The 22,118-nt window shown below is 36.1% G+C and overlaps 1 protein-coding gene across 2 annotated transcripts; it reads right to left on the bottom strand.

The window, feature by feature from the left end:
• Positions 1-793: 793 nt before the first annotated feature.
• ccdc136a (coiled-coil domain containing 136a) lies at positions 794-21,190 on the bottom strand. Of its 2 annotated transcripts, none has more exons than XM_065291235.2 (8): positions 21,035-21,190; positions 14,934-15,179; positions 11,661-11,735; positions 11,213-11,515; positions 4,134-4,245; positions 3,274-3,553; positions 2,917-3,048; positions 794-1,759 (listed from the first exon to the last, which is right to left on the bottom strand). In XM_065291235.2, the coding sequence occupies exons 2-8, from the start codon at positions 15,145-15,147 to the stop codon at positions 1,754-1,756; spliced, it is 1,122 nt and encodes a 373-aa protein (XP_065147307.1). In that variant the 5' UTR covers positions 15,148-15,179; positions 21,035-21,190; the 3' UTR covers positions 794-1,753. The 2 variants fall into 2 exon arrangements, with proteins under 2 accessions (XP_065147307.1, XP_073669371.1); XM_073813270.1 differs by having other exon boundaries at positions 4,134-4,182.
• Positions 21,191-22,118: the final 928 nt, after the last annotated feature.

Below are 22,118 nucleotides of genomic sequence, written 5' to 3'. Positions count from 1 at the left end.
TGTTTTTTATTTTTATCTACGTGTCATTTCCCATTTACTAAATTAGTACTATTTTTGTTTTATGTCACTAAATTCAAAGATTACAAGGGACATTTGTTCATATACTTTGGTTTTTAAATGTTTAAGGGTTGAAATATAATTTGACTTGCTGCAAACATAGTTAAACAATAAATGCAGTATCCAGCTGGAAATGTTAAATAAGAGAATGTCAACACTGGAATCCAATGAAGAGCATTTACAGTAAGTCTTAATTTCATATGAATTAAAATTATGCATTGAAAACACACACATTTCTTGCAGATTTCCCCACAGTTACTTTTTGGACATCGTGAGGCAATACAGAGTGAAAAACAGTAGCCTACACTTCATGGTTGGGTCAAATATAAATAAAACCAACTGTTGTGTTAAATAAACCAAAACCAAATAACCAAACCATAACAAAAGGATTGGACATTCAAGTTCAAAAATTTAGTTAGTAAACTTTTACGCAATTATTATTATAAATATAATTTAATAATGTAATTATGGGTGCAATGTACTGACAAATACAGTTACCAAGTGTTTTATATAAAGATAATTAAATTATTTTTAATAATTTGAGGTCCAGCCAGTCCAAAACTTTGGAGTGTTTATGATTCGCTGTACAAACCTCAGGGCCACAGAAAGTATTTTCAGGAAAGAATTCAGGGCGTCTGTATGACTCGTGTATAAATAATCTTAAACAAATAAATAAATTTAGAGCAAATGATTCAAATGAAGCAAATTCTGTATTTTCAAAATGCTTGATTTTATTTTTATTGAAATAAAACAAGACATGAAATACACATGAACTGAAAAAAAATCATGTACTGATGATGACTGTTCCACAAACTATTAAATATTAGGTTTCATTCAATTTTATACAACAGTAACATGTATATAATCTATTATGAAATAAAAGGGAGAAATGTTCACATTTTAAGGGTGATACAGAGATCCATTTAAAATGAATCCTGAAGTTAAAATAATTAAACATTGATAGTCTGTATGGCACTATATACTGTTGCTTCATGCATTATAAATGCATAAATATGTAAAACACTTGCCATGTTATTGCAGTTATTAATACTCAATGGCATTATGTAAAAGCTAATTATCATTTTATATAATTTCTTTAAAACAGTCAGTAAATAAAACAAAACACTTATTCACATTGCTCTGAGAATAACACAACAACGGGTATATAAATACATAAATTAAATATTTATATAAATATCTGTTTACTAATAAATTGAAATGTTTTTCATTGCAAATGGACCACTTTGATCAATCTGTCTTTATTTTTACTTTATCTTCCATTGATTTTATTAATATAAATTATCACAACATTAAGTCCCAACACAAGACAACAGTAAAACAATAAATCATTAACTAATACAAAACACAAGAGGACTGTTGGAGAAAATCACAGAAATCAATGTCTAAGAAGCAAATAACAGTTTGTTATAATAATAAATATCAGCTAATATTGTGGAACTGAACTAACAAAATTATGCATTGTTACAAGAGGTAATTGATTCCCAGTAGTCATAGCAAAAAATGTTTTTTAGCAATATGACAACTATGTTGCTCTAAAAATTGTTACACAGCCATTCGTATTACAAAGCATAAAATGTGATATTCAGGATGTTTTTTTTATTATACTCAGAGTCACTCAGTACCTTGTGCTCTTGGATACAGAAAACCACCAACTATCCAATAGTTCACGTGAGCATTATTCCTAAAAGAGAAAAAAAGAAAATCATATGATCACTATAAATACATAGGGAAACAATGCTACAAACAAACAATTTATTCACTATTGCCAGTGTCAAACAATTACTGTGCCAGTTTCCTGTCTAAAAACTTTAAGATAAGTACATAAAGTAACCTGCAATTGTATGTTTTAAACAGAGATGGCCATATTATGCACATTATGTAAGGAATAATTGATGACGGGCCATTGAAGTATAAGAAAATAATGCACACCCAAGGTGCAAGGTGTTACACCGTGGGTGTGCATTATTTTCAAATAATTCAAAGGACCGGAGTCAATTATTCCTCTTATACCACGGTTACCAAACATTGCTCTGTTGCCTAATTTTAAGACATTTGACAAGTTAGGTGTGCGGTTATCAGAAATTAATGCATACCCACGGAACATTTCTTAGCCAATCAGAATACAGCATTCAACAGACCCGTGGTATAAGTAAGGGATAATGTAGAGGCAGCCGGTAGTTATTGGGAAATAAGCCCCGACAGTGTGATCAGGACCCGACGCGAAGCGGAGGGTCTTGTATCACACTGAAGGGGCTTATTTCCCAATAACTACCGGCTGCCTCTACATTATCCCGCTTATTACACGGCTACTTGCCACATAAGAAAAAAAACTGGACATGAATATGAATTTGAAACATTTTATTGGCATATTTGTTTTAAATTAACATTTTTATCCTTCCGCGAAACTTTGCACAGATGCATAAAATGATCGTAATCCCTTATTAAGATCCTCTGCTTCATACTTGTCTGTCTCCATTTTTTCTCTTTTAGCCAGTCTTTGAGAAGTTTTAATGCCCATTCTGTATTTTTTTGTGTGTTGCCTTTGTAGCTGTCATGCTCTATTTTGTCAAGTTCAGTCTCAGTAAACTCTCTGTGTCTTGCCGTGGTTGTCGAGTGTTTGTCACAAGATGGCGCCAAACAGACAGTAATCTTTATTGATCTTTATTGGCGCGGAGCGATTTTAATCGTGCAAGTAGTCCGGCTATGCGTTATTATTTTGGAGCGGTTATTATTTGAAAAGAACGAACCTGCAAATGTCTCAACTGACCAATCAGAATCAAGCATTCCAGAGAGCCGTGTAATAAACACAAATATATTTTGTATACAAATATTTTGAACCTGTTGTCCGTCAGCAGGCCTCTCCAGTTCCTCTCTGCAGCGTAATAACTCCAGCTCCAGCTCGGCCCGCTCTCTCTGACTGCTTTCATACACTTCCCCCAGCTTTTTTAATTCAGTCTTCAGTCCGTCATACTATCAGACATAAATATATAATAATATAAGATATCATCAGAATATCCGTTCATTTAATCTAAGTCATAGATTATGATGCCAATATTTCTTAAAGGTATAGTTCACTCAAAAAAAAAAAATAAATAAAAAAATAAAACAGCCCATAACTTAATGCAATTGTAAGGACAATTTCCTGAATAAAGATAGGTCTTACTACTACTTCTACTACTACTAAGTCGCATTTACCTGTCTTTGCATGTTTGCAGCTTTCTCTTCAGTCTGTTTGAGTTGATCTCTCAGCGACAGGATCTCTGAAAATCCTCCTGTCCAGCTGGTGGGAGTGACAGGTTTGCCTTCGAATGAGATGTTCTTCTGGATTCCAGCATCCACCAGCCTACAGTTAGAGCTCATCTGGTTGATGTTAATGTAGGATCCTCCAGCATCTGTCTCTGCGTCACACTCCATGTCTTTTGCCTCCTCGGTCTCTTCTTGTTCCTCTTTAAGAGTGAGGTATGCACCGCTTGAACTGTGACATCACAGCCAAACACATAATACAAGAGGAAAACATCTGTGAAATGTTGGGGAGATTACTAAAATTAATCTGCAGGCATACATGGGCACCATTGTGTCGCTAAAATTTTCACCAGAATAAATATTCTCTAAAAATCTCTCATAAAATGGCAGAGCTGGAGACGATAGTTCAATTTCACAAAAACAAAGTTTTTACTCTTGCATGAAGTGTTTTTTCAAACAATTTTAAAAAGGGAATATATCACACAACTGCGATGGAAACAATATATATATATTTGAGTAAAAGTCACATGATTTGAAAATGCCAGAAACTCCCAGAAACACCTCGGGACTTATTCCAAATATAAGGGACTGTTTAATGCTTGGATAAAATGCCCGTGTCTCCTTTAATTAAAAATAATATACGTAAACCTAACAACATACATCACCATGATTTATCGTAAATTTTAGTCGCATTACATGGGTTAGTGGAAACGCTGTCAATAGTTTTTCATTGACATTTAGAAATTTTCACCCAAGTTTTGTGTGTATATCTGTAATGGAAAATATAATAGGGAAAGGAAAAAGTTACTCACCTCCTCTTCTGCAGTAGCTGCACTCTGTTGGTCAGTCTTGTGTTTTCATCTTGTAGTGAAAGACATTGCTCCTTTAAATTATTGCATTCATCCCTTAACTCACCCATGTCACCTTACCAAATAATGTACAAACACAGAAACTTGTGATCTTAATATACATAAGAACAATAAATGTATGTTTACAATACTAATTCACATACATGCACATTGAAGTCAAGTTTACATACACCTTGCAGCAGGGCCGGCGTCAAGGGGGGGCATTCGCGGGCAGTGCCCCCCCAAACAGGTTGTTGTGCCCCCCTACAAAGTTTTTTATTAATTTAATATATATCAAGAATAATTAAAATAAATTAAACATTGGATGTTTCATGACTTTTAATGTAATCAAATGAGGAAAAAATAGTTGATATATGTTTTCTTTTATTAAAATAGACCAGTTTCTCTGATTGGTTGTATTGCCGGGTCTCATCTGTCTTTAGCATATTTGTGACTTGATTCTAGCAACGTGTTTTTCGCGGCATTTTATGGATCGTGTAAAATATGTATATTAGAACATTTAGAACGAACCAGCACCGCCTGCTTCATCTGACTTCATGAATACTTCAAAATGTATTGATTTAAAAAAAAGTGGGATCATAAACATTTTGTTGCTTATTTAGTGCTGCCATGAGGAAGCTATTTTACATATCAGGGGTCTCATTCATAAAACTTGCATAGGATCCTTACTAAAAGTCTACGTACACACAAAAATCTAAATTTGTATACGCCACAAAATATTAAAGGTCTCGTTCTTTCTGTGTTTTTGAAGCTTTGATTGTGTTTACAGTGCGCTAAATAACATGTGTTCATGTTTCACGTGTAAAAAAAAAAACGCTGTATTTTTCACACAATTTACTCATCTCTATAGCGCTGTTTTCACTGTGTTCAAAACGGACTAATGTCTTCATTGTTCTATGAAGTCCCTCCTTCAGAAATACGTAATGAGTTTTGATGTGTAGTTTGTTTAGTGTGTTGTGATTCGATAGCGGCTTAGCTTGCCGTTAGCTTAGCTGGCGACTTACTTATTCCTGTGGGCGGAGTTTAGTCAAAAAACTGTTCTAGTGATGTCATTAAAGCAGGAAATAGAGGACTGTAGTCCAAACCGGCCATTCACTGCAGGCTTTGAAAGGGGAATTCTGTTAAATAAAATATATCAAGTATGCGTACACGAATCATGCTCGGATCCCACCCTGCAAGCCTATTCCCCTGTCAAGTTTTTTTTTTTAAATATATATCACAACCTTTGCATTAAAACTGGCATGCGCACGCTTCCAGCCTTGTTTTGTGCATACGCACGCTTTATAAATGAGATCCCTGATGATAACAATGTAGTCCAAACATGAAATAAAGCAGAATCTAAATGCAGATCATTTTAATAACACATAAGATAGTAACATAAATCTGTGGCGTGGCGTGACAATAAACAAGAAGTGACAACTACACATTACAATGAACAATAACCAACAAAAGACAATGGAAACATGAGGGCTTTATATACAGACAGTGAACCAATGAGAGCATGACACATCACGAAACAGGGAAACAAGAGACAACATGGCAATAAACAATTTCAAAATAAAAGACATAAACAAGACAAAACCTTTATAATATACCACAGTCTAAAAGACACAACAATAACCAAATTACACCGAATCAACCCAGTTTACATACACTTGATTTTATGATTCATCTTCTGTGGTTCATGAATTTTTCCCATATCATTAAACTGTCACCTGTTCTTCAAAAAAAAAAAAATAACTCCTGTTCCTGCTCATTCTGTGCATTTCTGGTATTTTATGCATATTTGAGCCCGACTATTAACAAAGATGCAGATATTCCAATCTGATCTCACAGGAATTTGTGCGTATTTTATGATTTGGCTATTTCGGATAAATTTGTCCAAAGTGATTTATACCTAAACATATGATTATAAGCAAAAAAAAACTCTCCCCTAAACCTAATTTCACATGGGCAAAAATAAATCATACAAAATCATAAGAACTTGGTCGTACGGATTTGTACATCATACGAATCCATCTCATAAAATACGTACAAAATGTTATGAGATTGTGTTGGATATTCCCTCATCCTCAAAAAGGCAACATGAAGCATTAAGAGCAAGGTGTATGTAAACATTTGAACAGGTTAAGCATTGTCAACTTATGTATTTTAAACAGCTTTATTACACGGCTCTCTGGAATGCTTGATTCTGATTGGTCAGTTGAGACATTTGCAGGTTCGTTCTTTTCGAATAATAACCGCTCCAAAATAATAACGCATAGCCGGACTACTTGCACAAGTAAAATCGTTCCGCGCCAATAAAGATCAATAAAGATTACTGTCTGTTTGGCGCCATCTTGCATCTGTGCAAAGTTTCGCGGAAGGATAAACATGTTAATTTAAAACAATATGCCAATAAAATGTTTCAAATTCATATTCATGTCCAGTTTTTTTTCTTATGTGGCAAGTAGCCGTGTAATAAGCGGGATAATGTAGAGGCAGCCGGTAGTTATTGGGAAATAAGCCCCTTAGGTGTGATACAAGACCCTCCGCTTCGCGTCGGGTTCTGATCACACTGTCGGGGCTTATTTCCCAATAACTACCGGCTGCCTCTACATTATCCCTTACATGTATATCCACCACTATATACATGACACTTGACATTATTGCATTGATGATAAGTTTATGTTTTAATGTTTTTCCAAATTAACTTTTATAGGGTATAATATGATTTCACGCCTGAAATTAAGTGGGATTGTTTTGTAAAAATATCCGCTTTCTTGCACCTAATGTGAATATGTGTGAGCAGAAAGACAAACGCTGTATATTTTCCTTATGCTTTTCTTATCCTTTAATAGACTGGAGGAATCAGATAGGATGCGATGGGATGCATGTAGTCATGCAGACTCTTAAATGCTTCAGTGTCAGGGTTTTAGTTCGGCTTCACATAACATTGAGAATGACCATCACCATCTGCTATTCTGCAAAGAGCTGTAGCTCTCGGGTACGGGGTGTGCTTTCACCCTATCACCCTTTATTAAAACTCGTGTGATTTATGCTCATGACTGCAGGGCGCTAACCAGTTTAAGAGAATGACTGATTTCATCATGAACTGATTTCAGAACAGTATTAATAAAGATGTCAGTGGATGCTTCATGACTACATTAATACATGACCTGTAAAACATGTTTATTAGTAGCAGCTGCTTGCCAGTAACTTAATAAATTTAAATTGGTGTTATTTACTGTCAACAGTTTGTTTACATTTATTTGTTTGTTTTGAACAAATACAATTTTTTGCCAGTAAATAAAGATTTCAATCTACAGTAGGTTACTGTCAACCAGATGCATAAATACAGCTATATTTATATTTAATTCTTTATTTTATTAAATGACAAACAAAGTTTGAGATTAGCAGAATCCCTCAGATCAAACAGCGTAGTCCAGTAATGGATTATTTAGTAACTTTTATTACCTATAATTAATACTACTTCAAAACAAAATATATACTGTACAGAGCAAATATTATTTGTATTAAATAAATGTACTAAGAAGTAATACAAGTATTTTCTGTGTTTTCAACCCATAGTTCCCCCTAAAGTCCTTATATTTCATTAGCATTTGAGATTTATAGTCCAACTTAAAATTGGATCCATTTGAATGTTAAAAATTTGTAAATGTTATACAGATTTTGCTTGTATTACTACATGTACTTTAACAATAAAATATAGTCTTCTAGCCTGCCGTCCTGTCTCCTTAGATTTGCAGTTTTATTTATTTATTTATTTTATAGGTTACGTTGACTGTCTTTTTAGAGAAGCTCTCTGCGGGGTTTTATAAATAAACAAAACTTTAGATTTGGTTACTGTATGATAAGGTATAAAATACCAGCAATACTACAAAAAAGTATAATGAAAGAATGCAACTGCATTTAAATGACTAAAACCTAGATTTAAATGGTTACAATGCAGAAAAGGATAGGGTTTAGATTAAGCTAGGACTAGACATTTAAGTGGTTTTTACAAACATACTTTCTAAAAAATAAATAAAAACTGTTGTGCATCTTGAGACAAAACAATGGCATTGATATATTTCAGGTATTGTCAGTGCAGGCTGTTTTCCGTTAAGACTCCGCAAATACGCATTTAAGTCTTAAAGGGATGCTCCATCCAAATATCAAAATTTCCCCATTATTTACTCACCCTCAGGCAATCCAAGATACATGTCCATCAGTTTTCTGATGAACAAATTTGGAGTTATTTAAGTAAATGTCCTTGCTCTTCCAAGCTTATAAAGGTAGAAAATAGGGACCAGGGAGCAACTTTTGACTTAAACCCCAAAAAGTGCATGCGTCCTTCACAGAAGGATTAATACACAAGGGTTAATAAGTCTCAATGTGCTTTTGTAAGAAAAATATCCATATTTTAAACTTTATAAACCATACTGTAAAAAAATGCAGCATAAAGTTTAAACAACTTGGTTTTGTAAGTCAATTCAACAAACTATTTTAAGTTTTGACTTAAAAAAAATGACATAACTTATAAATTCAAGTTGAAATTGTTTAACTTAGATTTTTCAAGTTAAAGTAACATAAAAATATATTTAATTTGACAAAAATGCTGCATATTTTTTACAGTGTTCTGATAACGATGCCTTGGACTTGCGCGATTCATGAGGGTGTTTTAGCGTAGTGACCATTCGGTTCCAAGATGGTGTCATTACCGGAAGCTAGTTATCATTGTTAATAAAGTTTGAAATATGACTATTTTTCATACAAAATCGTATCGGTTTCCAGTGTTGGGGGTAACGCATTACAAGTAAAGGGCATTACGTAATAATACTTTTCTGAAGTAACGAGTAAAGTAACGCATTACTTTTTAAATGTACACATTAATATTTGAGTTACTTTTTCAGTTTTAGTTTAATTAATTCGATTAAAAATATGATGTACTGAATTAAACTAAACATAGTCACATAATGCACTCTATGTGTTCACACGTGTGTGGGAACAGTTTGAGTCAGAAACTGAGATGGCAGGCCAGAGCTCGACATTTTTGTGTTTAAATATGCAATTTCTGAATGCAGAACTTTTCAGTCATGAAAAACACCTGCAAGGCCTGAAAGAGATCAAGCCTCAGCCAAGAAAAAGTAACGCAAAAGTAACTAAAAAGTATGTAAGCATTACTTTTCATGAACTTTTCAAAACTATTTTTGGGGAGTAACCTAATATTATAATGCATTACTTTTAAAGGTAACTTTCCCCAACACTGTCGGTTACACGCAAAAGACCTTCAATAACACGCTTGAGCCGTGATGATTACCTCTGTGAAGGATGGATTCACTTTTTGGGGGTTCAAAGACAGAATTTGTTCTCTGATCCTGGTTTCTACCATTTTAAAGCTTGGATCAAACACGGACATTTACTTAAATAACTCCAAATGTGTTTGTCTGAAAGATGATGGACATGTGTATCTCAGATTGCTTGAGGGTGAGCATATCATGGGGTAATTTTAAATTTTGGCTGGGGTATCGTTTTAACCTCCTAAGACATGAGCTTTGGTTTGGCTTGCATTTTATATGTCTTCCAGCTATTTTGGGGTTAGGAAGAACCAATAAATAAATATAATAATCAAATATTTTTCTTTGAACATACAGCAGTGTAATTATCCACGTTTGTGTACAACAGATTCCAGTTACACAGAATTAAGTATTATGGTGCAAACATAAACCAAAAATTACATCCACATATTAAGGGTGTCACGGTTTCGATTTTAAATCAAAATCGATCGAAATTAAGTCACAACCTTGAACTTCGAACTAAAAAATGTGATCGTCAATGCTGCCACGCCCCCATGTCACGTCCGGTCGGCTTGTCAAGCGGAGGAAAATAAACCTCTTACCCCTTGTTCAGACAGCCAGCGACGTTATCGCTGTGTGTCACTTGTCTCTTTCAATGAGGCGTTTCTAAATCTGCTTTTCATAAACAAATGAGTACCATCCACGCCAGTAACTGACGAGAGAAGGATGACGTGAACTCCACTGCTTTGTTCTCATTGGTAGTCGCTCCCGAAATTCGCTCGACATTTGCATACTGTAAAGTTAAACTTTTCTTAACTTTCTCACGTCGCTGGACACGCCCATATGGTCGCCAACGGTCACTTTCGCTCGTGTCACCGGAAGTCGTCCGGTTTCCATTGAAATGAATGAGATGGCGTCGCTCTGCTACTGCTGGTCGCTGGCTGTCTGAATGGGGCGTCAGAGGTGTCTGTAAAAACATCGGTCCAGCGGAACGTGATTTATATTTTAAACACGAGGGATGTATTGCTACAGCTCCTTGTAATGCATATCATAAACAGGATTACTACGTAGTGATCTGCCTTCGGACAGAGCCCAGCTCTCTGCATGTGCGCGAGAGAGCTGCCAAGATGCAGCGGGTTATATTTTAAACAAAAGGGATAGTTTGCCTCAGCTCGCATGAAACGCATAAAACTGAACAAATACGTTAGGATTACTACTTTAGTTTATGTTTAGACTTTGGACATATGCGAGAGCGCGTGCACATAAGACAGAGAGAAGCGCAGCTGCTTATGACGCCCTGGTTTTATTTCAGAGTCCAAGACGCACGCATTATGTCCATGTGCATGCAAGAAGGAATCCTCTCTCTCTCAAGCTCTCTCGCGTAAAGTAAAGCCCATAAACCCCCATGCGAGGAAAAGCATGCATGTGCATGTTAATGTGAAGCTATAATAATAATAATGGCATACATTTTTTGTCTTTAAAAAAATAATGTAAAAATCGAGAATCGAATCGAATCGTGGCCTTAGAATCGAAAATGTAATCGAATCGAGGATTTGGAGAATCGTGACACCCCTACCACATATGTGAACATCTAGGTCTTAGGAGGTAAAGTCCGGAAAAACCATCCCATCTTTTTTGACATCCCATGTTTTGACATGATGTCATAACTGTATTAACCTGAGTCACATTTACGAAATGATCTTAATTCAAGACTCTGAAGCATTGTGTGTGTCATGTTCTCACCCTCCCTTCTCTGCTGTTGACGGAATTTACTCTTCATCTCGATCTCTGCTCTGAGTGTGACGATCTCCAGCTCATACTCCTGTCCCGTGTTCTCCAGTCGGGAGATTTCGGCCCGTAGCCGGCAGAGTTCCTCCTGCAGACAGGCGATGTCGTTCTCTCTCTCAGCCGCAGCCTCCTCTGCCGCCTGCTGAAGGATCAGCACCTCCTCTCGCACCTCCTGCAGCTCCTCTCGCGCCTCCTGCAGCTCGCTCTCTTTCTCCTCCTCCAGGCTGCTCATCTCCTCCTGAACAGAGCGAAGCTGAGCTGCAGGAATTGTGGAAAAAATACAACGTCAACTCAACTTGTTGGGTTAGTTTAGCCCAGCGTGTGTTCTGTCCTGTATTTACCCAGCTGTTGAGCTAAAAACAACCCAATTTGGGGACCGTATCAACATTTTTCAACATGTTACCTTGCAGACGCTGGATTTGTCTTGTGAAGGCCTCTGCCTGATGAGCACTTGCTAAACGCTCATCCTCAAGAAGTCCTGATCACAGATATAGAAAGACACATAAATCAGTATGACAATTTTATGGTGATAAACAATTATTCAGCAATATCATCAATATATGATATGGTCAACAATTTTGTGTAATCACGGTCAACCATTGTTTGATGCAAACACTTTAGGTTTACTCTCCTACTTGAAACCTGTTGTGAAAAGTGTGCAAGAGTCATACTGATGTAACCGTAAGCCTGTGATCGTGACTGTTATGAGAGTCCAGAAGGGGCAGATCATGATCACTATAGAGAGATGATCCGGTAGTGATCACATAGTCTGGTCAGGACAACCCATCTTAAATCTTCTCCTGCTTGCAGCTGTTCATTCACATAGCTGTCATGTCATGTTACACATGATCACAGTCCAGGATCTCTACCAGAATCCCTTGAGTCACTGTCTGATATATATCAGTTGACTCATTAAATAGCTATGGAGTGATATTTATAAAGGCCATTTCCACCCGCCTGGCATGGAGGCCAACAAAATACAAGGACATTTTAAATGTATCTGATATAAACACATATAAAATAACTTCAGTTCAGAGGTCATTTTATAAAAAATATGAAATATTATTCATTAATGTACAGTTTAATGACATCATGCATTAAGATCAACTTTAACTATTTCCCCACCAGCATTTTTTTATTATTTGACAAAAGTTTAATGCCAATGCCTTCCAAAAAAAAAAAATATTTTATAAATATGAAACATACATTTTTTTAAATGAAAGATAAGGCCCTCTTCTTTTAAACAAACAAAAAAAATCTTAATTTGTTCTCTTTTCTTAAGCTCTCAAATATGGGTAGGTCTTTTAAAAAATACCAAGTTTTGACCAAAAAGAGGAATTTTATTAGAGATCAGATTCAGAATGATGATCAAAACATACACAGAGTTTTTATAGCAATAAGCCCCAATAAGCAGTGGGTTACAAGTGCATTTTATAACAGCTAAGGGGCTTTGTTAGGCACGACGCAAAGCGGAGTTATAAAACCCCCTTAGCTGTTATAAAATGCACTGTAACAACACTGCTTTGCAGGGCTTATTGCTTTTATAAAAAGGTTACTTCATATGCATAGCAGAATTTCATAAAATAAAACATAAATAAGTTGTAATTATATTCGTACAAATATTAGTCTTCCGCCAAACAAAGTAGTTCCTCAGAATCAAGAGTGGCTGCAACAGAGCGCAGTGCCCAAACAACACAGATGCAGCAAAGACACAATGAAAATATGATTTAAGACTGTGGTGTTTATTTTTATAAATCAACATTCATCTAATTTATACATTAACATTTATATTGTATAACTGTTGAAGTGATCAAATATGCTTGGAAGCATGCTGAACTCTTTCCCATTTAGCCTTTTTTTGTTTTAATTGCCACCCAGTTTTAGTTTAATTTCTTCCAGAAAAATGATCTTCTTTAAATAAACATAAAATATCAAATGAAAGAACAGCCTTCGCTGTAAAAAAACAGCGTTTCATCCTACCTTCATTTGTTCTCTTATCAACATTTTTTTATAAATAACTTTTGTAAGATATCAGATTCAGAGCCACGATCAAAACGTGCAAGGTGTTTTAGTGTTGAGTGAATGCATCAGTGTTAAAGTTGGGTAAGATCGCCACCCAGTGGATAGCGGAAATATGAATTTGAGGTAGAAACTCCTCAGGGAATATTTTCTATTTATTGAAGAGATGACTCTACAATATTTATTGACATTTATCTGGATATAACCATTAATATTGCAATTGTAGAAAAATAATAAAAATATGATAAAAGAGTGTGGAGTTTATTTTCATAAATCGGTACCTAGCAACAGTGGCGCAGTGATACTTATGTAATGCGGTCTGAACCGTGGCGTTACCGGGGTATTTTATCACAGCTTAGAACGCGTTTCAACCAATCAGAAAGTAGAACCAGAATGGGCTGTTTTATAATACTGTTTTTGGAACAGTGGATGCTTCAGTGTTTTATAAGTTGGGTAAGAGAGCCACCTAGTGGATAATAGTGGAAATACGATTGCCGTAAAAATCTAACAGGAAAGCATTTTCTCTTAACTGGCAACCTCATTATGAAATGCAAGCACTTGATGCTGATTGGCTGCCTTTGCTGCCACTCAAAAGAATGTAAACTTCGCCATCTTCAGAACACGGACAGACCAAAATTGCTCAGTTAGAAGAGCACACCTCAGAACGCAACTCGCCATAACGCGTTGAACTTCACGAACACTGCTGCAATTGACTTCCTGTTGGAGGCGAGAGGCTGGATGTATGCAAATTATTTTGAAGGGGAGGGAATTGAATGAGAGTGGGGGGGGGGGGTGATGAGATGCATTTTACGTAAAATGTAGCCGATCAGATTGGGACATTTTCTGGCGGACATTTTTAAAGGAAAAATTTCTATGAAACAGATGTTCAGAATGTTTAGCACTTTTCTTATGTTTGTTAATGCGGGTAGAGTACCGTTATTCAACTAAGACGAGGTAAAAACGTTCTTTTCATTCTCTGTCCCCTTTAACTACTAGGCCACATTATCCATACTGTATCCTATTGAACTTGATGTTATACTTTAATTAAAATCAGGCTTTTATGGTAGACAAACAGTAAATTAAGCTGAATTTCGGGGATTATTATGAATCATGATGTTATTTTTCATGACGCTGCTACCCAGTCTCACAAGGTTTCGTAATATAGTCACGTAAATATTTGATTCTTTTTTCGTGATATTATTATGAATTTCCGCGTTTTTTTTGTGATCGTATAACGAATTCCTGATTATCACGTATTGGTTACTCAACTGCTTTTTCCTATTTTCAAACTATTGTCGCTTCGGTTTAGCATTAGAATGTCACTTTATACATTGGTTTATAAACATTTTTCTGATTTATTTTTTTATATGTCGCCTGGCGTTAGGGTTAGAGTTGGGTTTGGGTAGGGATGTCATTTTATGTAAATCTAACCCTAAACAGAAGCGACAATGGTAAAAAACAGGACAAAACAGTTGAGTAACCAATAAGTGATAATCACACGAAAACAGAAATTTGTTATATGAAAAACGCGGAAATTCATAATAATAACACGAAAAAATTATCAACATTTTACGTGACTACAACGAAATTTTGTGAGACTGGGCTGGACAATTTAGCTTCCATGTAGACATGTATGCACACATATTCATTCTCTCACCCTGCAGCTCCAGAAAGGTCTCTTCATGTTTCTGAGACAAATCTCGAGCTTCCTCCAGCTCAATAAAAAGCTGCAGCATCTGAGCCCTCAGCTCCTCAATCTCCTGCTCCTCAGACATCTCCTCCTTCACAACGCTCTTCTCATCCTTTACCTCCTTCTCTTCTTCTGTATAATTCAGAATGTCCCGTTCTTTCTCTGAAATCTCAGTGTCCATCGTGCTCGTGTCTCCTCTCAGATCGTTGTCACCTGAGCAAGAGATAATAAGGTTTAATCAAACTAGTACTGTCACCACCTTCAGCACTTCAGGCTTGCTCAAAACGAACTCACATTCGCCAGACTTCTTACAGTCATAATTTAAAAGAGTCACAGGCCACCAGTCTTACTTTTTGTCAGGTAGTTGGACATGACACTTGACATGATATTTCTTTAACACTTGACATGATATTTCTTTAACATTTAACTGATTGACAGTGTAAAGCCCAGACTACACTTCAGGATTGTTGCACTCCTATAAGATCATTACCTTATCACACTGTGCGACATGGATCATTTAAACTTACGACAAGCATGTAGACCAGGGCTATAGAAATCTTACCCTGGAGGGCCGGAGCACTGCAGAGTTTAGCTCCAACCCTAATCAAACACACCTGAGGAAGCTAATCAAGGTCTTCATGATCACTAGAACATCACAGGTGGGTAAGTTTGATTAGGGTTGGAGCTAAACTCTGTAGTGCTCTGGCCCTTCAGGGTAAGATTTGAACAGCCCTGATGTAGACTGTACGATGATGACACGGAAGCTTCGGAGGCTGCGTCACACATTAGCGCAACGTCACCAGCATGCGCTAGTGGAAAACAAATACCAGTACGCAAGTCGTAGCAGCAAACACACTGTGCATTGTTTCATGCTGAATTTCTGACACTGTCACCTCTCTCACTGTACGACATAGGACCACCGATGAAGAGCCACGATCACAGAAATCGCGACGTTTGTTTCACGATGGCAATTTCGTCTGGGACAGCCAGTAATCGTGCAGTGTATCCCTGGCTCAAGGGAAACATATTTTAGTCCAACAGGGAAATTTGACTATAATCAGTTTTAAGTGTTTAGGCTGAACCTGAGTAAAACACACCTAATACCTAAGTGTTGAGGTAATCAAATTTGGTAAAAACCTGACAGAATCGGTCTCATACATCTGGCAAACCCTTGAATGTTTAGTGAGACAATGTATTGTGAAATATGCAAGAGTACGAACATTGATTCAACACTGTTTAAGAGTGACAGATTAGGGACTTCAGATTAAGAGAATAAAATAACATACAAATAAGACTTTATTAACTAAATACAACACATACAGTACAGTTATAAAGGATTACAGTAATTTTTGGCTCTTTTACCATTGTATGTTATATTAATTTGATCAGTGGATGTCAGCGGTGTACAGTGTTTTCCAAAGGTTAATTTCTTTAACTTTAAAAAAATCTTAACAAACACATGTACAGTTCTAATTCCCATAATGAAACTTTTTTATCTTGCTTAAAGACGCAATAAATCATGAAAATTTGACTTTTTCCATGTTTAAGTGCTATAATTGGGTCCCCAGTGCTTCTATCAACCTAGAAAATGTTAAAAAGATCAACTTAGTTGACTTAGTTTTGGTAAATCATTCTCTACAAGCATGTGAAAAATAGATCCTTGAAATTTGGCTCCCCTTATGATGTCAGAAGGGGATAATACCACCCCATTAATCTGCACTATCAAACCACAGCACTGTCATTAAGAGAGAATGAGAGATCAGCTCATTTGCAATTTAAAGGCATTCTATGCAAATCTGCGAGATGTTAGTTTTTGTTGACGTTTGAATTGTTTTCAAACAGACGGAGCGTAGCTAACTCCTCCCCCTCCCTTCCGTGCTTTCATGAACGCGCCCCACCCCCACCCCCAATTCCTTTTAGTCGTTTATTGGCTGGAACAATTTGTTTTGTTTTGTGGTGCTAGGTTTGGCCACTGTGTTGTTTTGCCGTTTGTGGAGCCTGGGCTGTCTACAGAGATCGCGTTTTTTACAGTTTGATCAGCAGACAGGCAGCAAGCAGATAGTGAGGAGATGTTTGCTGTATGTAACAAAATGTTTTATGGTCTAAAACGCGTCAATTCGCTTCTTTAAAGAACACACCCAAAAACGGCACATTTTTGATCACACCTACAAAGTGGCAATTTTAAAGTATCACTTTACAAGACTTTTTTAAGATGTGTCCCCAAAGCACATATGAAGTTTTAGCTCAAAATACCATATAAATAATTTATTATAGCATGTTAAAATTGCCACTTTGAAGGTGTGTGCAAAAATGTGCCGTTTTGGGTGTGTCCTTTAAAATGCAAATGAGCTGATGAACTGCAAACACTGATCACAATGATGATGGTTTGTTGAAATTGAAACTCAATTGTGCTGTGAATTATTTTCTCTCTAATTCTTTTTCTCTCTGCATTAACTCTTTCCTCGCCATTGACGAGATATCTCGTCAATTAAGAGAAAACGCTTCCCCGCCAATGACGAGATTTTCCGTCTTTCCGCAATACCGCTATTATCCACCAGGTTCCGCAACTTTTTAAACCGGAAGTATTGCCCTATGGCAAGCGGCTGCATGTCCGTGTCTGTTTTAAAGATCGCTCTGAATGGGATCTCTATGAAAAGTCAGTCACAAAAATGGAATTATCTCTGCTTTTTGCTCAAAATATGGTGTTTTTGCAAAAACCTACCCATATTCAAAAGCTGATTGCAAAAGAACCACTAAAGGTAAGATGAAACGTTTTTTTTTTTGTTTGAAAGCAGAGGGTCCGTTCTTTCATTTGGTATAAAGGAAACTTTAATTCTTCTCCTGGCCATTTAACTTGTGGGGTCCCTCAGGGCTCGATTTTATCTCCTATGCTATTCTCCTTATATTTAAATCCTCTTGGCTCTATCCTTAGGAAATATGATGTAGACTTTCACTGTTATGCAGATGATCTGCAAATTTACCTGCCTGTAACTAAGAAAAACACATGCACTTTAAATACCCTGAATTCTTGTCTAAATGAGGTAAAGTCCTGGCTATCTACAAACTTCCTCTTCTTGAATTCTGATAAAACTGAAATCATTGTCTTTGGCCCATCTAATGCTAAAACACACAACTTTTCTGATCTTCAGCCTTTTTATCCCACCACAGTTCCCCATGTAAAGAATCTTGGGGTTATATTTGACACAAACCTATTCTTCGATAAACAGATCAGCTCTGTTGTTAGTTCTAGTTTTTTCCATCTCCGCTCACTTTCTAAAATTAAACCATTCTTGTCTGAGCATTCCTTGGAGACTGCTATCCATGCCTTCGTGACATCGCGGCTGGATTATTGTAACTCTCTCTATTATGGCATTGCAAAGTCCCAAATTTCCCGACTTCAACTAGTACAAAACGCAGCGGCTAAATTTCTGAAAGGTTACAAGAAATATGATCATGTTACACCCCTTCTTAGATCATTGCACTGGCTACCTATTGAGTTTCGCATTGAGTTCAAAATTTTACTACTGGTGTATAAATCTCTGAATAATCACGCCCCCCCATATTTATCTACTCTATTCTCTCGTTACAGCACTAATAGGAGCCTTCGTTCTAATGATCAGTTCCTCCTGCAGGTTCCAAAATCTCGCTTAAAGACAAGAGGTAACCGTGCCATAGCTGTAGCCGGTCCTACCCTTTGGAATAAGTTACCCCTTGCAATAAAAACGGCTTCTACCATATCAGAATTCAAAAAGAGGCTGAAAACTTTTCTTTTTAATTGTGCTTTTACTTGACACTGAAGGGTTTATTTTGATTTTATTTTTTATGTTTTTATTATTGTATTATGTAACTAGCCATGGCAATCCTGCCTGTTAATTTGTGTTGTCGCGTGTTTTAAGTTCTATGCCTTACTAGTATGTTTTTACTGTATGCCTGACTATGTACAGCACTTTGGTAGGTTCCAACCTTTTTTAAAGCGCTTAACAAATAAAATGAACTTGAACTTGAACTATATTGTATGTTTACATATTTAAAGAAGAACATTTTCTGGAAGGCATTAAACTTTGGTGAAAATCATGAAAAACGCTGGCGCTGGCTGGCAACTTTTTTTTTAAACGCTGGCGGTGAAAGAGTAAAATGGCAGTGCTGTGGTTGGACAGTGCAGAATAAGGGACGATATTATTAATGAGAGCTCCTTATGACATCATAAGGAGAGCCACATTTCAACAACCTATTTTTTCATGTGCTTGCAGAGAATGGTTTACCAAAACTAAGTTACTGAGTTGATCTTTTTCACATTTTCTAGGTTGATAGAAGCACTGGGGACCCAATCATAGCACTTAAACATGGAAAAAGTCAGATTTTCATGCCATGGCACCTTTAACATGCTATAATAATAAGGATCTATATGATATTATGAGCTAAAACCTCACATACATACTCTGGGGTCACCAAAGATTTGTTTGATATCTTAAAAAAAGTCTTGTGAAATGTCTCCTTTAAATCACATCCTTTCGGGACTATGAATATCAACTATTCAGATTCCTTTGTTATTATCATAGACACTATTGGTTGGCGCAGACTACACCTGTGGTCATAGGCAAACTTCACATACAGTTTTGTGACTTAATGTACAATTAAGATCATTTACTTTTAATATTTAAAGTTAGTTACAGTTACTCTAATCAATCTATAAAGCGTTACTGTAATTAATGTCACAAATATGACCTGTTATGCAATATATACGATTATATAAAGTTATTCACCTTCGTATAAAATACAATGTGAAAGAAGTACTTCCTCTAATGTATATTTCGAAACTCATATAAAGCTTTAACTTCTTTCTTAATATAAAAAACTTCTGTCCTAATTAACAATGTTAGGATGAAGCATATATCATTACATTTAGACATTTTATTTGTTATCAAACAGATTCTGAATTTTTTTTGCAGTTTTGACACACTGCGACATAAGGTATGCCTTTAAGGGTTAAGGTCTGCGTGTGTAACGTTTGTTCCTTGTGTAGTGGTGTAGGAGTAAATAAATAATTCATGCCACCCCTCTAACTATCTCACCACACAAACTCTTTGAGCCAAATAAATTTCTTTTAGATTCACATTTTGCCAGTAAACCCATGTTAATTTAAAGTATGCTCATGTTTTATATGACAGGTGCAAGGACAGGTGCATCTTTACAGGTTAAACAGATAAAGCACTCATTGTGACAAGAAGTCATGCTATAATTAAACCCACACTAAGCTTTCATGATAAACTAATTTAAAGAATTAAAATCTCATTCAAAACATTTTAAAGACTATAATTAAAGATGCAGAACAAACGCGTCTGCACCTCAACACATTCTCAACCAACATGTTTACTTACAATGTGCATGTGTGGGAACTACTCGAGGCATCTCTGTTCTCATGCGTTGTGTTACGCATTAGTGTTAGTATGTATTGTGTGTGTGTGTGTGTGTGTGTGTGTGGTGCATTAGAGGTCTTAGTGGGCGACGTGTGGGTGCTGTGAAATGGCAGGTACTACAATAAGCCATGTGGGCGAAAGAGAAAAAATCTGAGAAAATGGAGTGAAGGGGTGAAATGAAATAGTGAATGTGGAGGAGGATCAAAAGTCAAAGTTCGAGAGTTCTGACAGCAATTATATTGACAGGCTTTACCTTTATTTCTCTATATGATCTTTGTTATTGCTTCACACGCAATGCTATTCGTAATAACGATGTTCAAACATTGTTATTATGCAGTATGATCTCATTTCTAGGTAGTGAAGTTTAACCATATGGCACTTAAATCCATGCGTCTTGTGCATTTGAGAAAAGAGCCAATCGATTAGAATGGTCGAAAATATCTTATTAATGCTCACTATAATGAGGTGATGATTTTTAATGCAAGTAAATCCAAACATAAGCAGGTATACAAGATACTGATTGTACAACACACAAAAACAGCCTTCAAAAGCAAATGTTTTAGAAAAGAAGAGCAGAAAATATCCTGTCAAGCCTAAATGTGCAACAGTATAACCAACAATAAAGAAATAAGAGAGAAATAAACTCTTTACCTGCTCACATGATGACTCCATGTCTAGGATAACAGATGCAGAGCTCACAGAATGAGAGAAAAGACGGGCACCCACTCTCTTTCTTTCTCTCTCTCTCTTTCTCGCTCTCTCTATCTCTCTCTCTCTTTCACACACACACTTATCAACCCATTATGTAACGGGAAAAATACACTCAGCCAGACATTTTCATACATTCTGACAGCTGTGAATCTTTACACAGCTAATAAAAAAAATAAAAAAAAACACGCACAGTGATATGAGTCATGAAACTAGCACAGTTATGTTTGTAAATATGTTTTAACAGATAATTACACAAAAATATTTGGCAATACATTTATACTGTACTTCTGTCTCACCATATACATTTTGAGGGCTTGCATACATAAAACATGCAGTGTTCATGTGGTGTGTGTGTTTGTATTTGTGTGCTTGGGTGGGTGGGTGAAATATAGCACACAGGCCACAAAAACACAAACCAGTGCATTCTTATGGCACTGAGGAATACGCAGAGCTTTAGGATATACTGTAAGTTTAACATTGACCTTTTGTTCCAGCGTGGGAGCTTAAGAGGGAAGCTAAAAGTATAGCAAAGAAAATGTGCATATCTATCTAAATGCTTTTTCGTTTCACTACATCAAAATGTAATACAATATTGTTATGTAACAGACCTTATTAACAAAACGCCTGCGTACGTATGAATCCATGCAGGTCATGTTGCATGTGTTCAAATGACTGTGTTATATACTGTGTAATACTCTCATGTCTAGTCATAATGATAAAATAGACATAGTGATTTGGAATACTAGTACACGTGTATCAAAGATGGTATTTTAATGTTATAAATGAAAAAAGGAGTAAGAATATAAATACTTTACTTTTTAAAAACTGAGCAGTATTTTCTATCCTCAGTCTTTCCTCTGGCAATGGATTGTTGCTAAGCAACAAAATGTAAAATGTGTGTAAGAAATAGGACAGTTTGAAATTATAACACACAGAGATAGAAAGAGAGCACATGTCAGTGCGATGAAGCTGATAATATAATGAAATCATCATCATTACTGATGTAAATACTGCCTATATATGA

Source organism: Paramisgurnus dabryanus, chromosome 23 (genome assembly GCF_030506205.2).
Source record: "Paramisgurnus dabryanus chromosome 23, PD_genome_1.1, whole genome shotgun sequence".
Classification (NCBI taxonomy): domain Eukaryota; kingdom Metazoa; phylum Chordata; class Actinopteri; order Cypriniformes; family Cobitidae; genus Paramisgurnus; species Paramisgurnus dabryanus.
This window is presented reverse-complemented; position numbering and strand designations above follow the sequence as displayed.

Excerpts from the sequence above, each read along its gene's own strand:
- ccdc136a (XM_065291235.2), bottom strand. The coding sequence starts at position 15,147 with ATGGACACTGAGATTTCAGAGAAAGAACGGGACATTCTGAATTATACA. Across the intron at positions 4,246-11,212 it reads TCAACAGCAGAGAAGGGAGG|GTGACATGGGTGAGTTAAGG; the intron begins GTGAGAACATGA and ends TTATTTGGTAAG. Across the intron at positions 3,049-3,273 it reads CTGCAAACATGCAAAGACAG|TATGACGGACTGAAGACTGA; the intron begins GTAAATGCGACT and ends TATGTCTGATAG.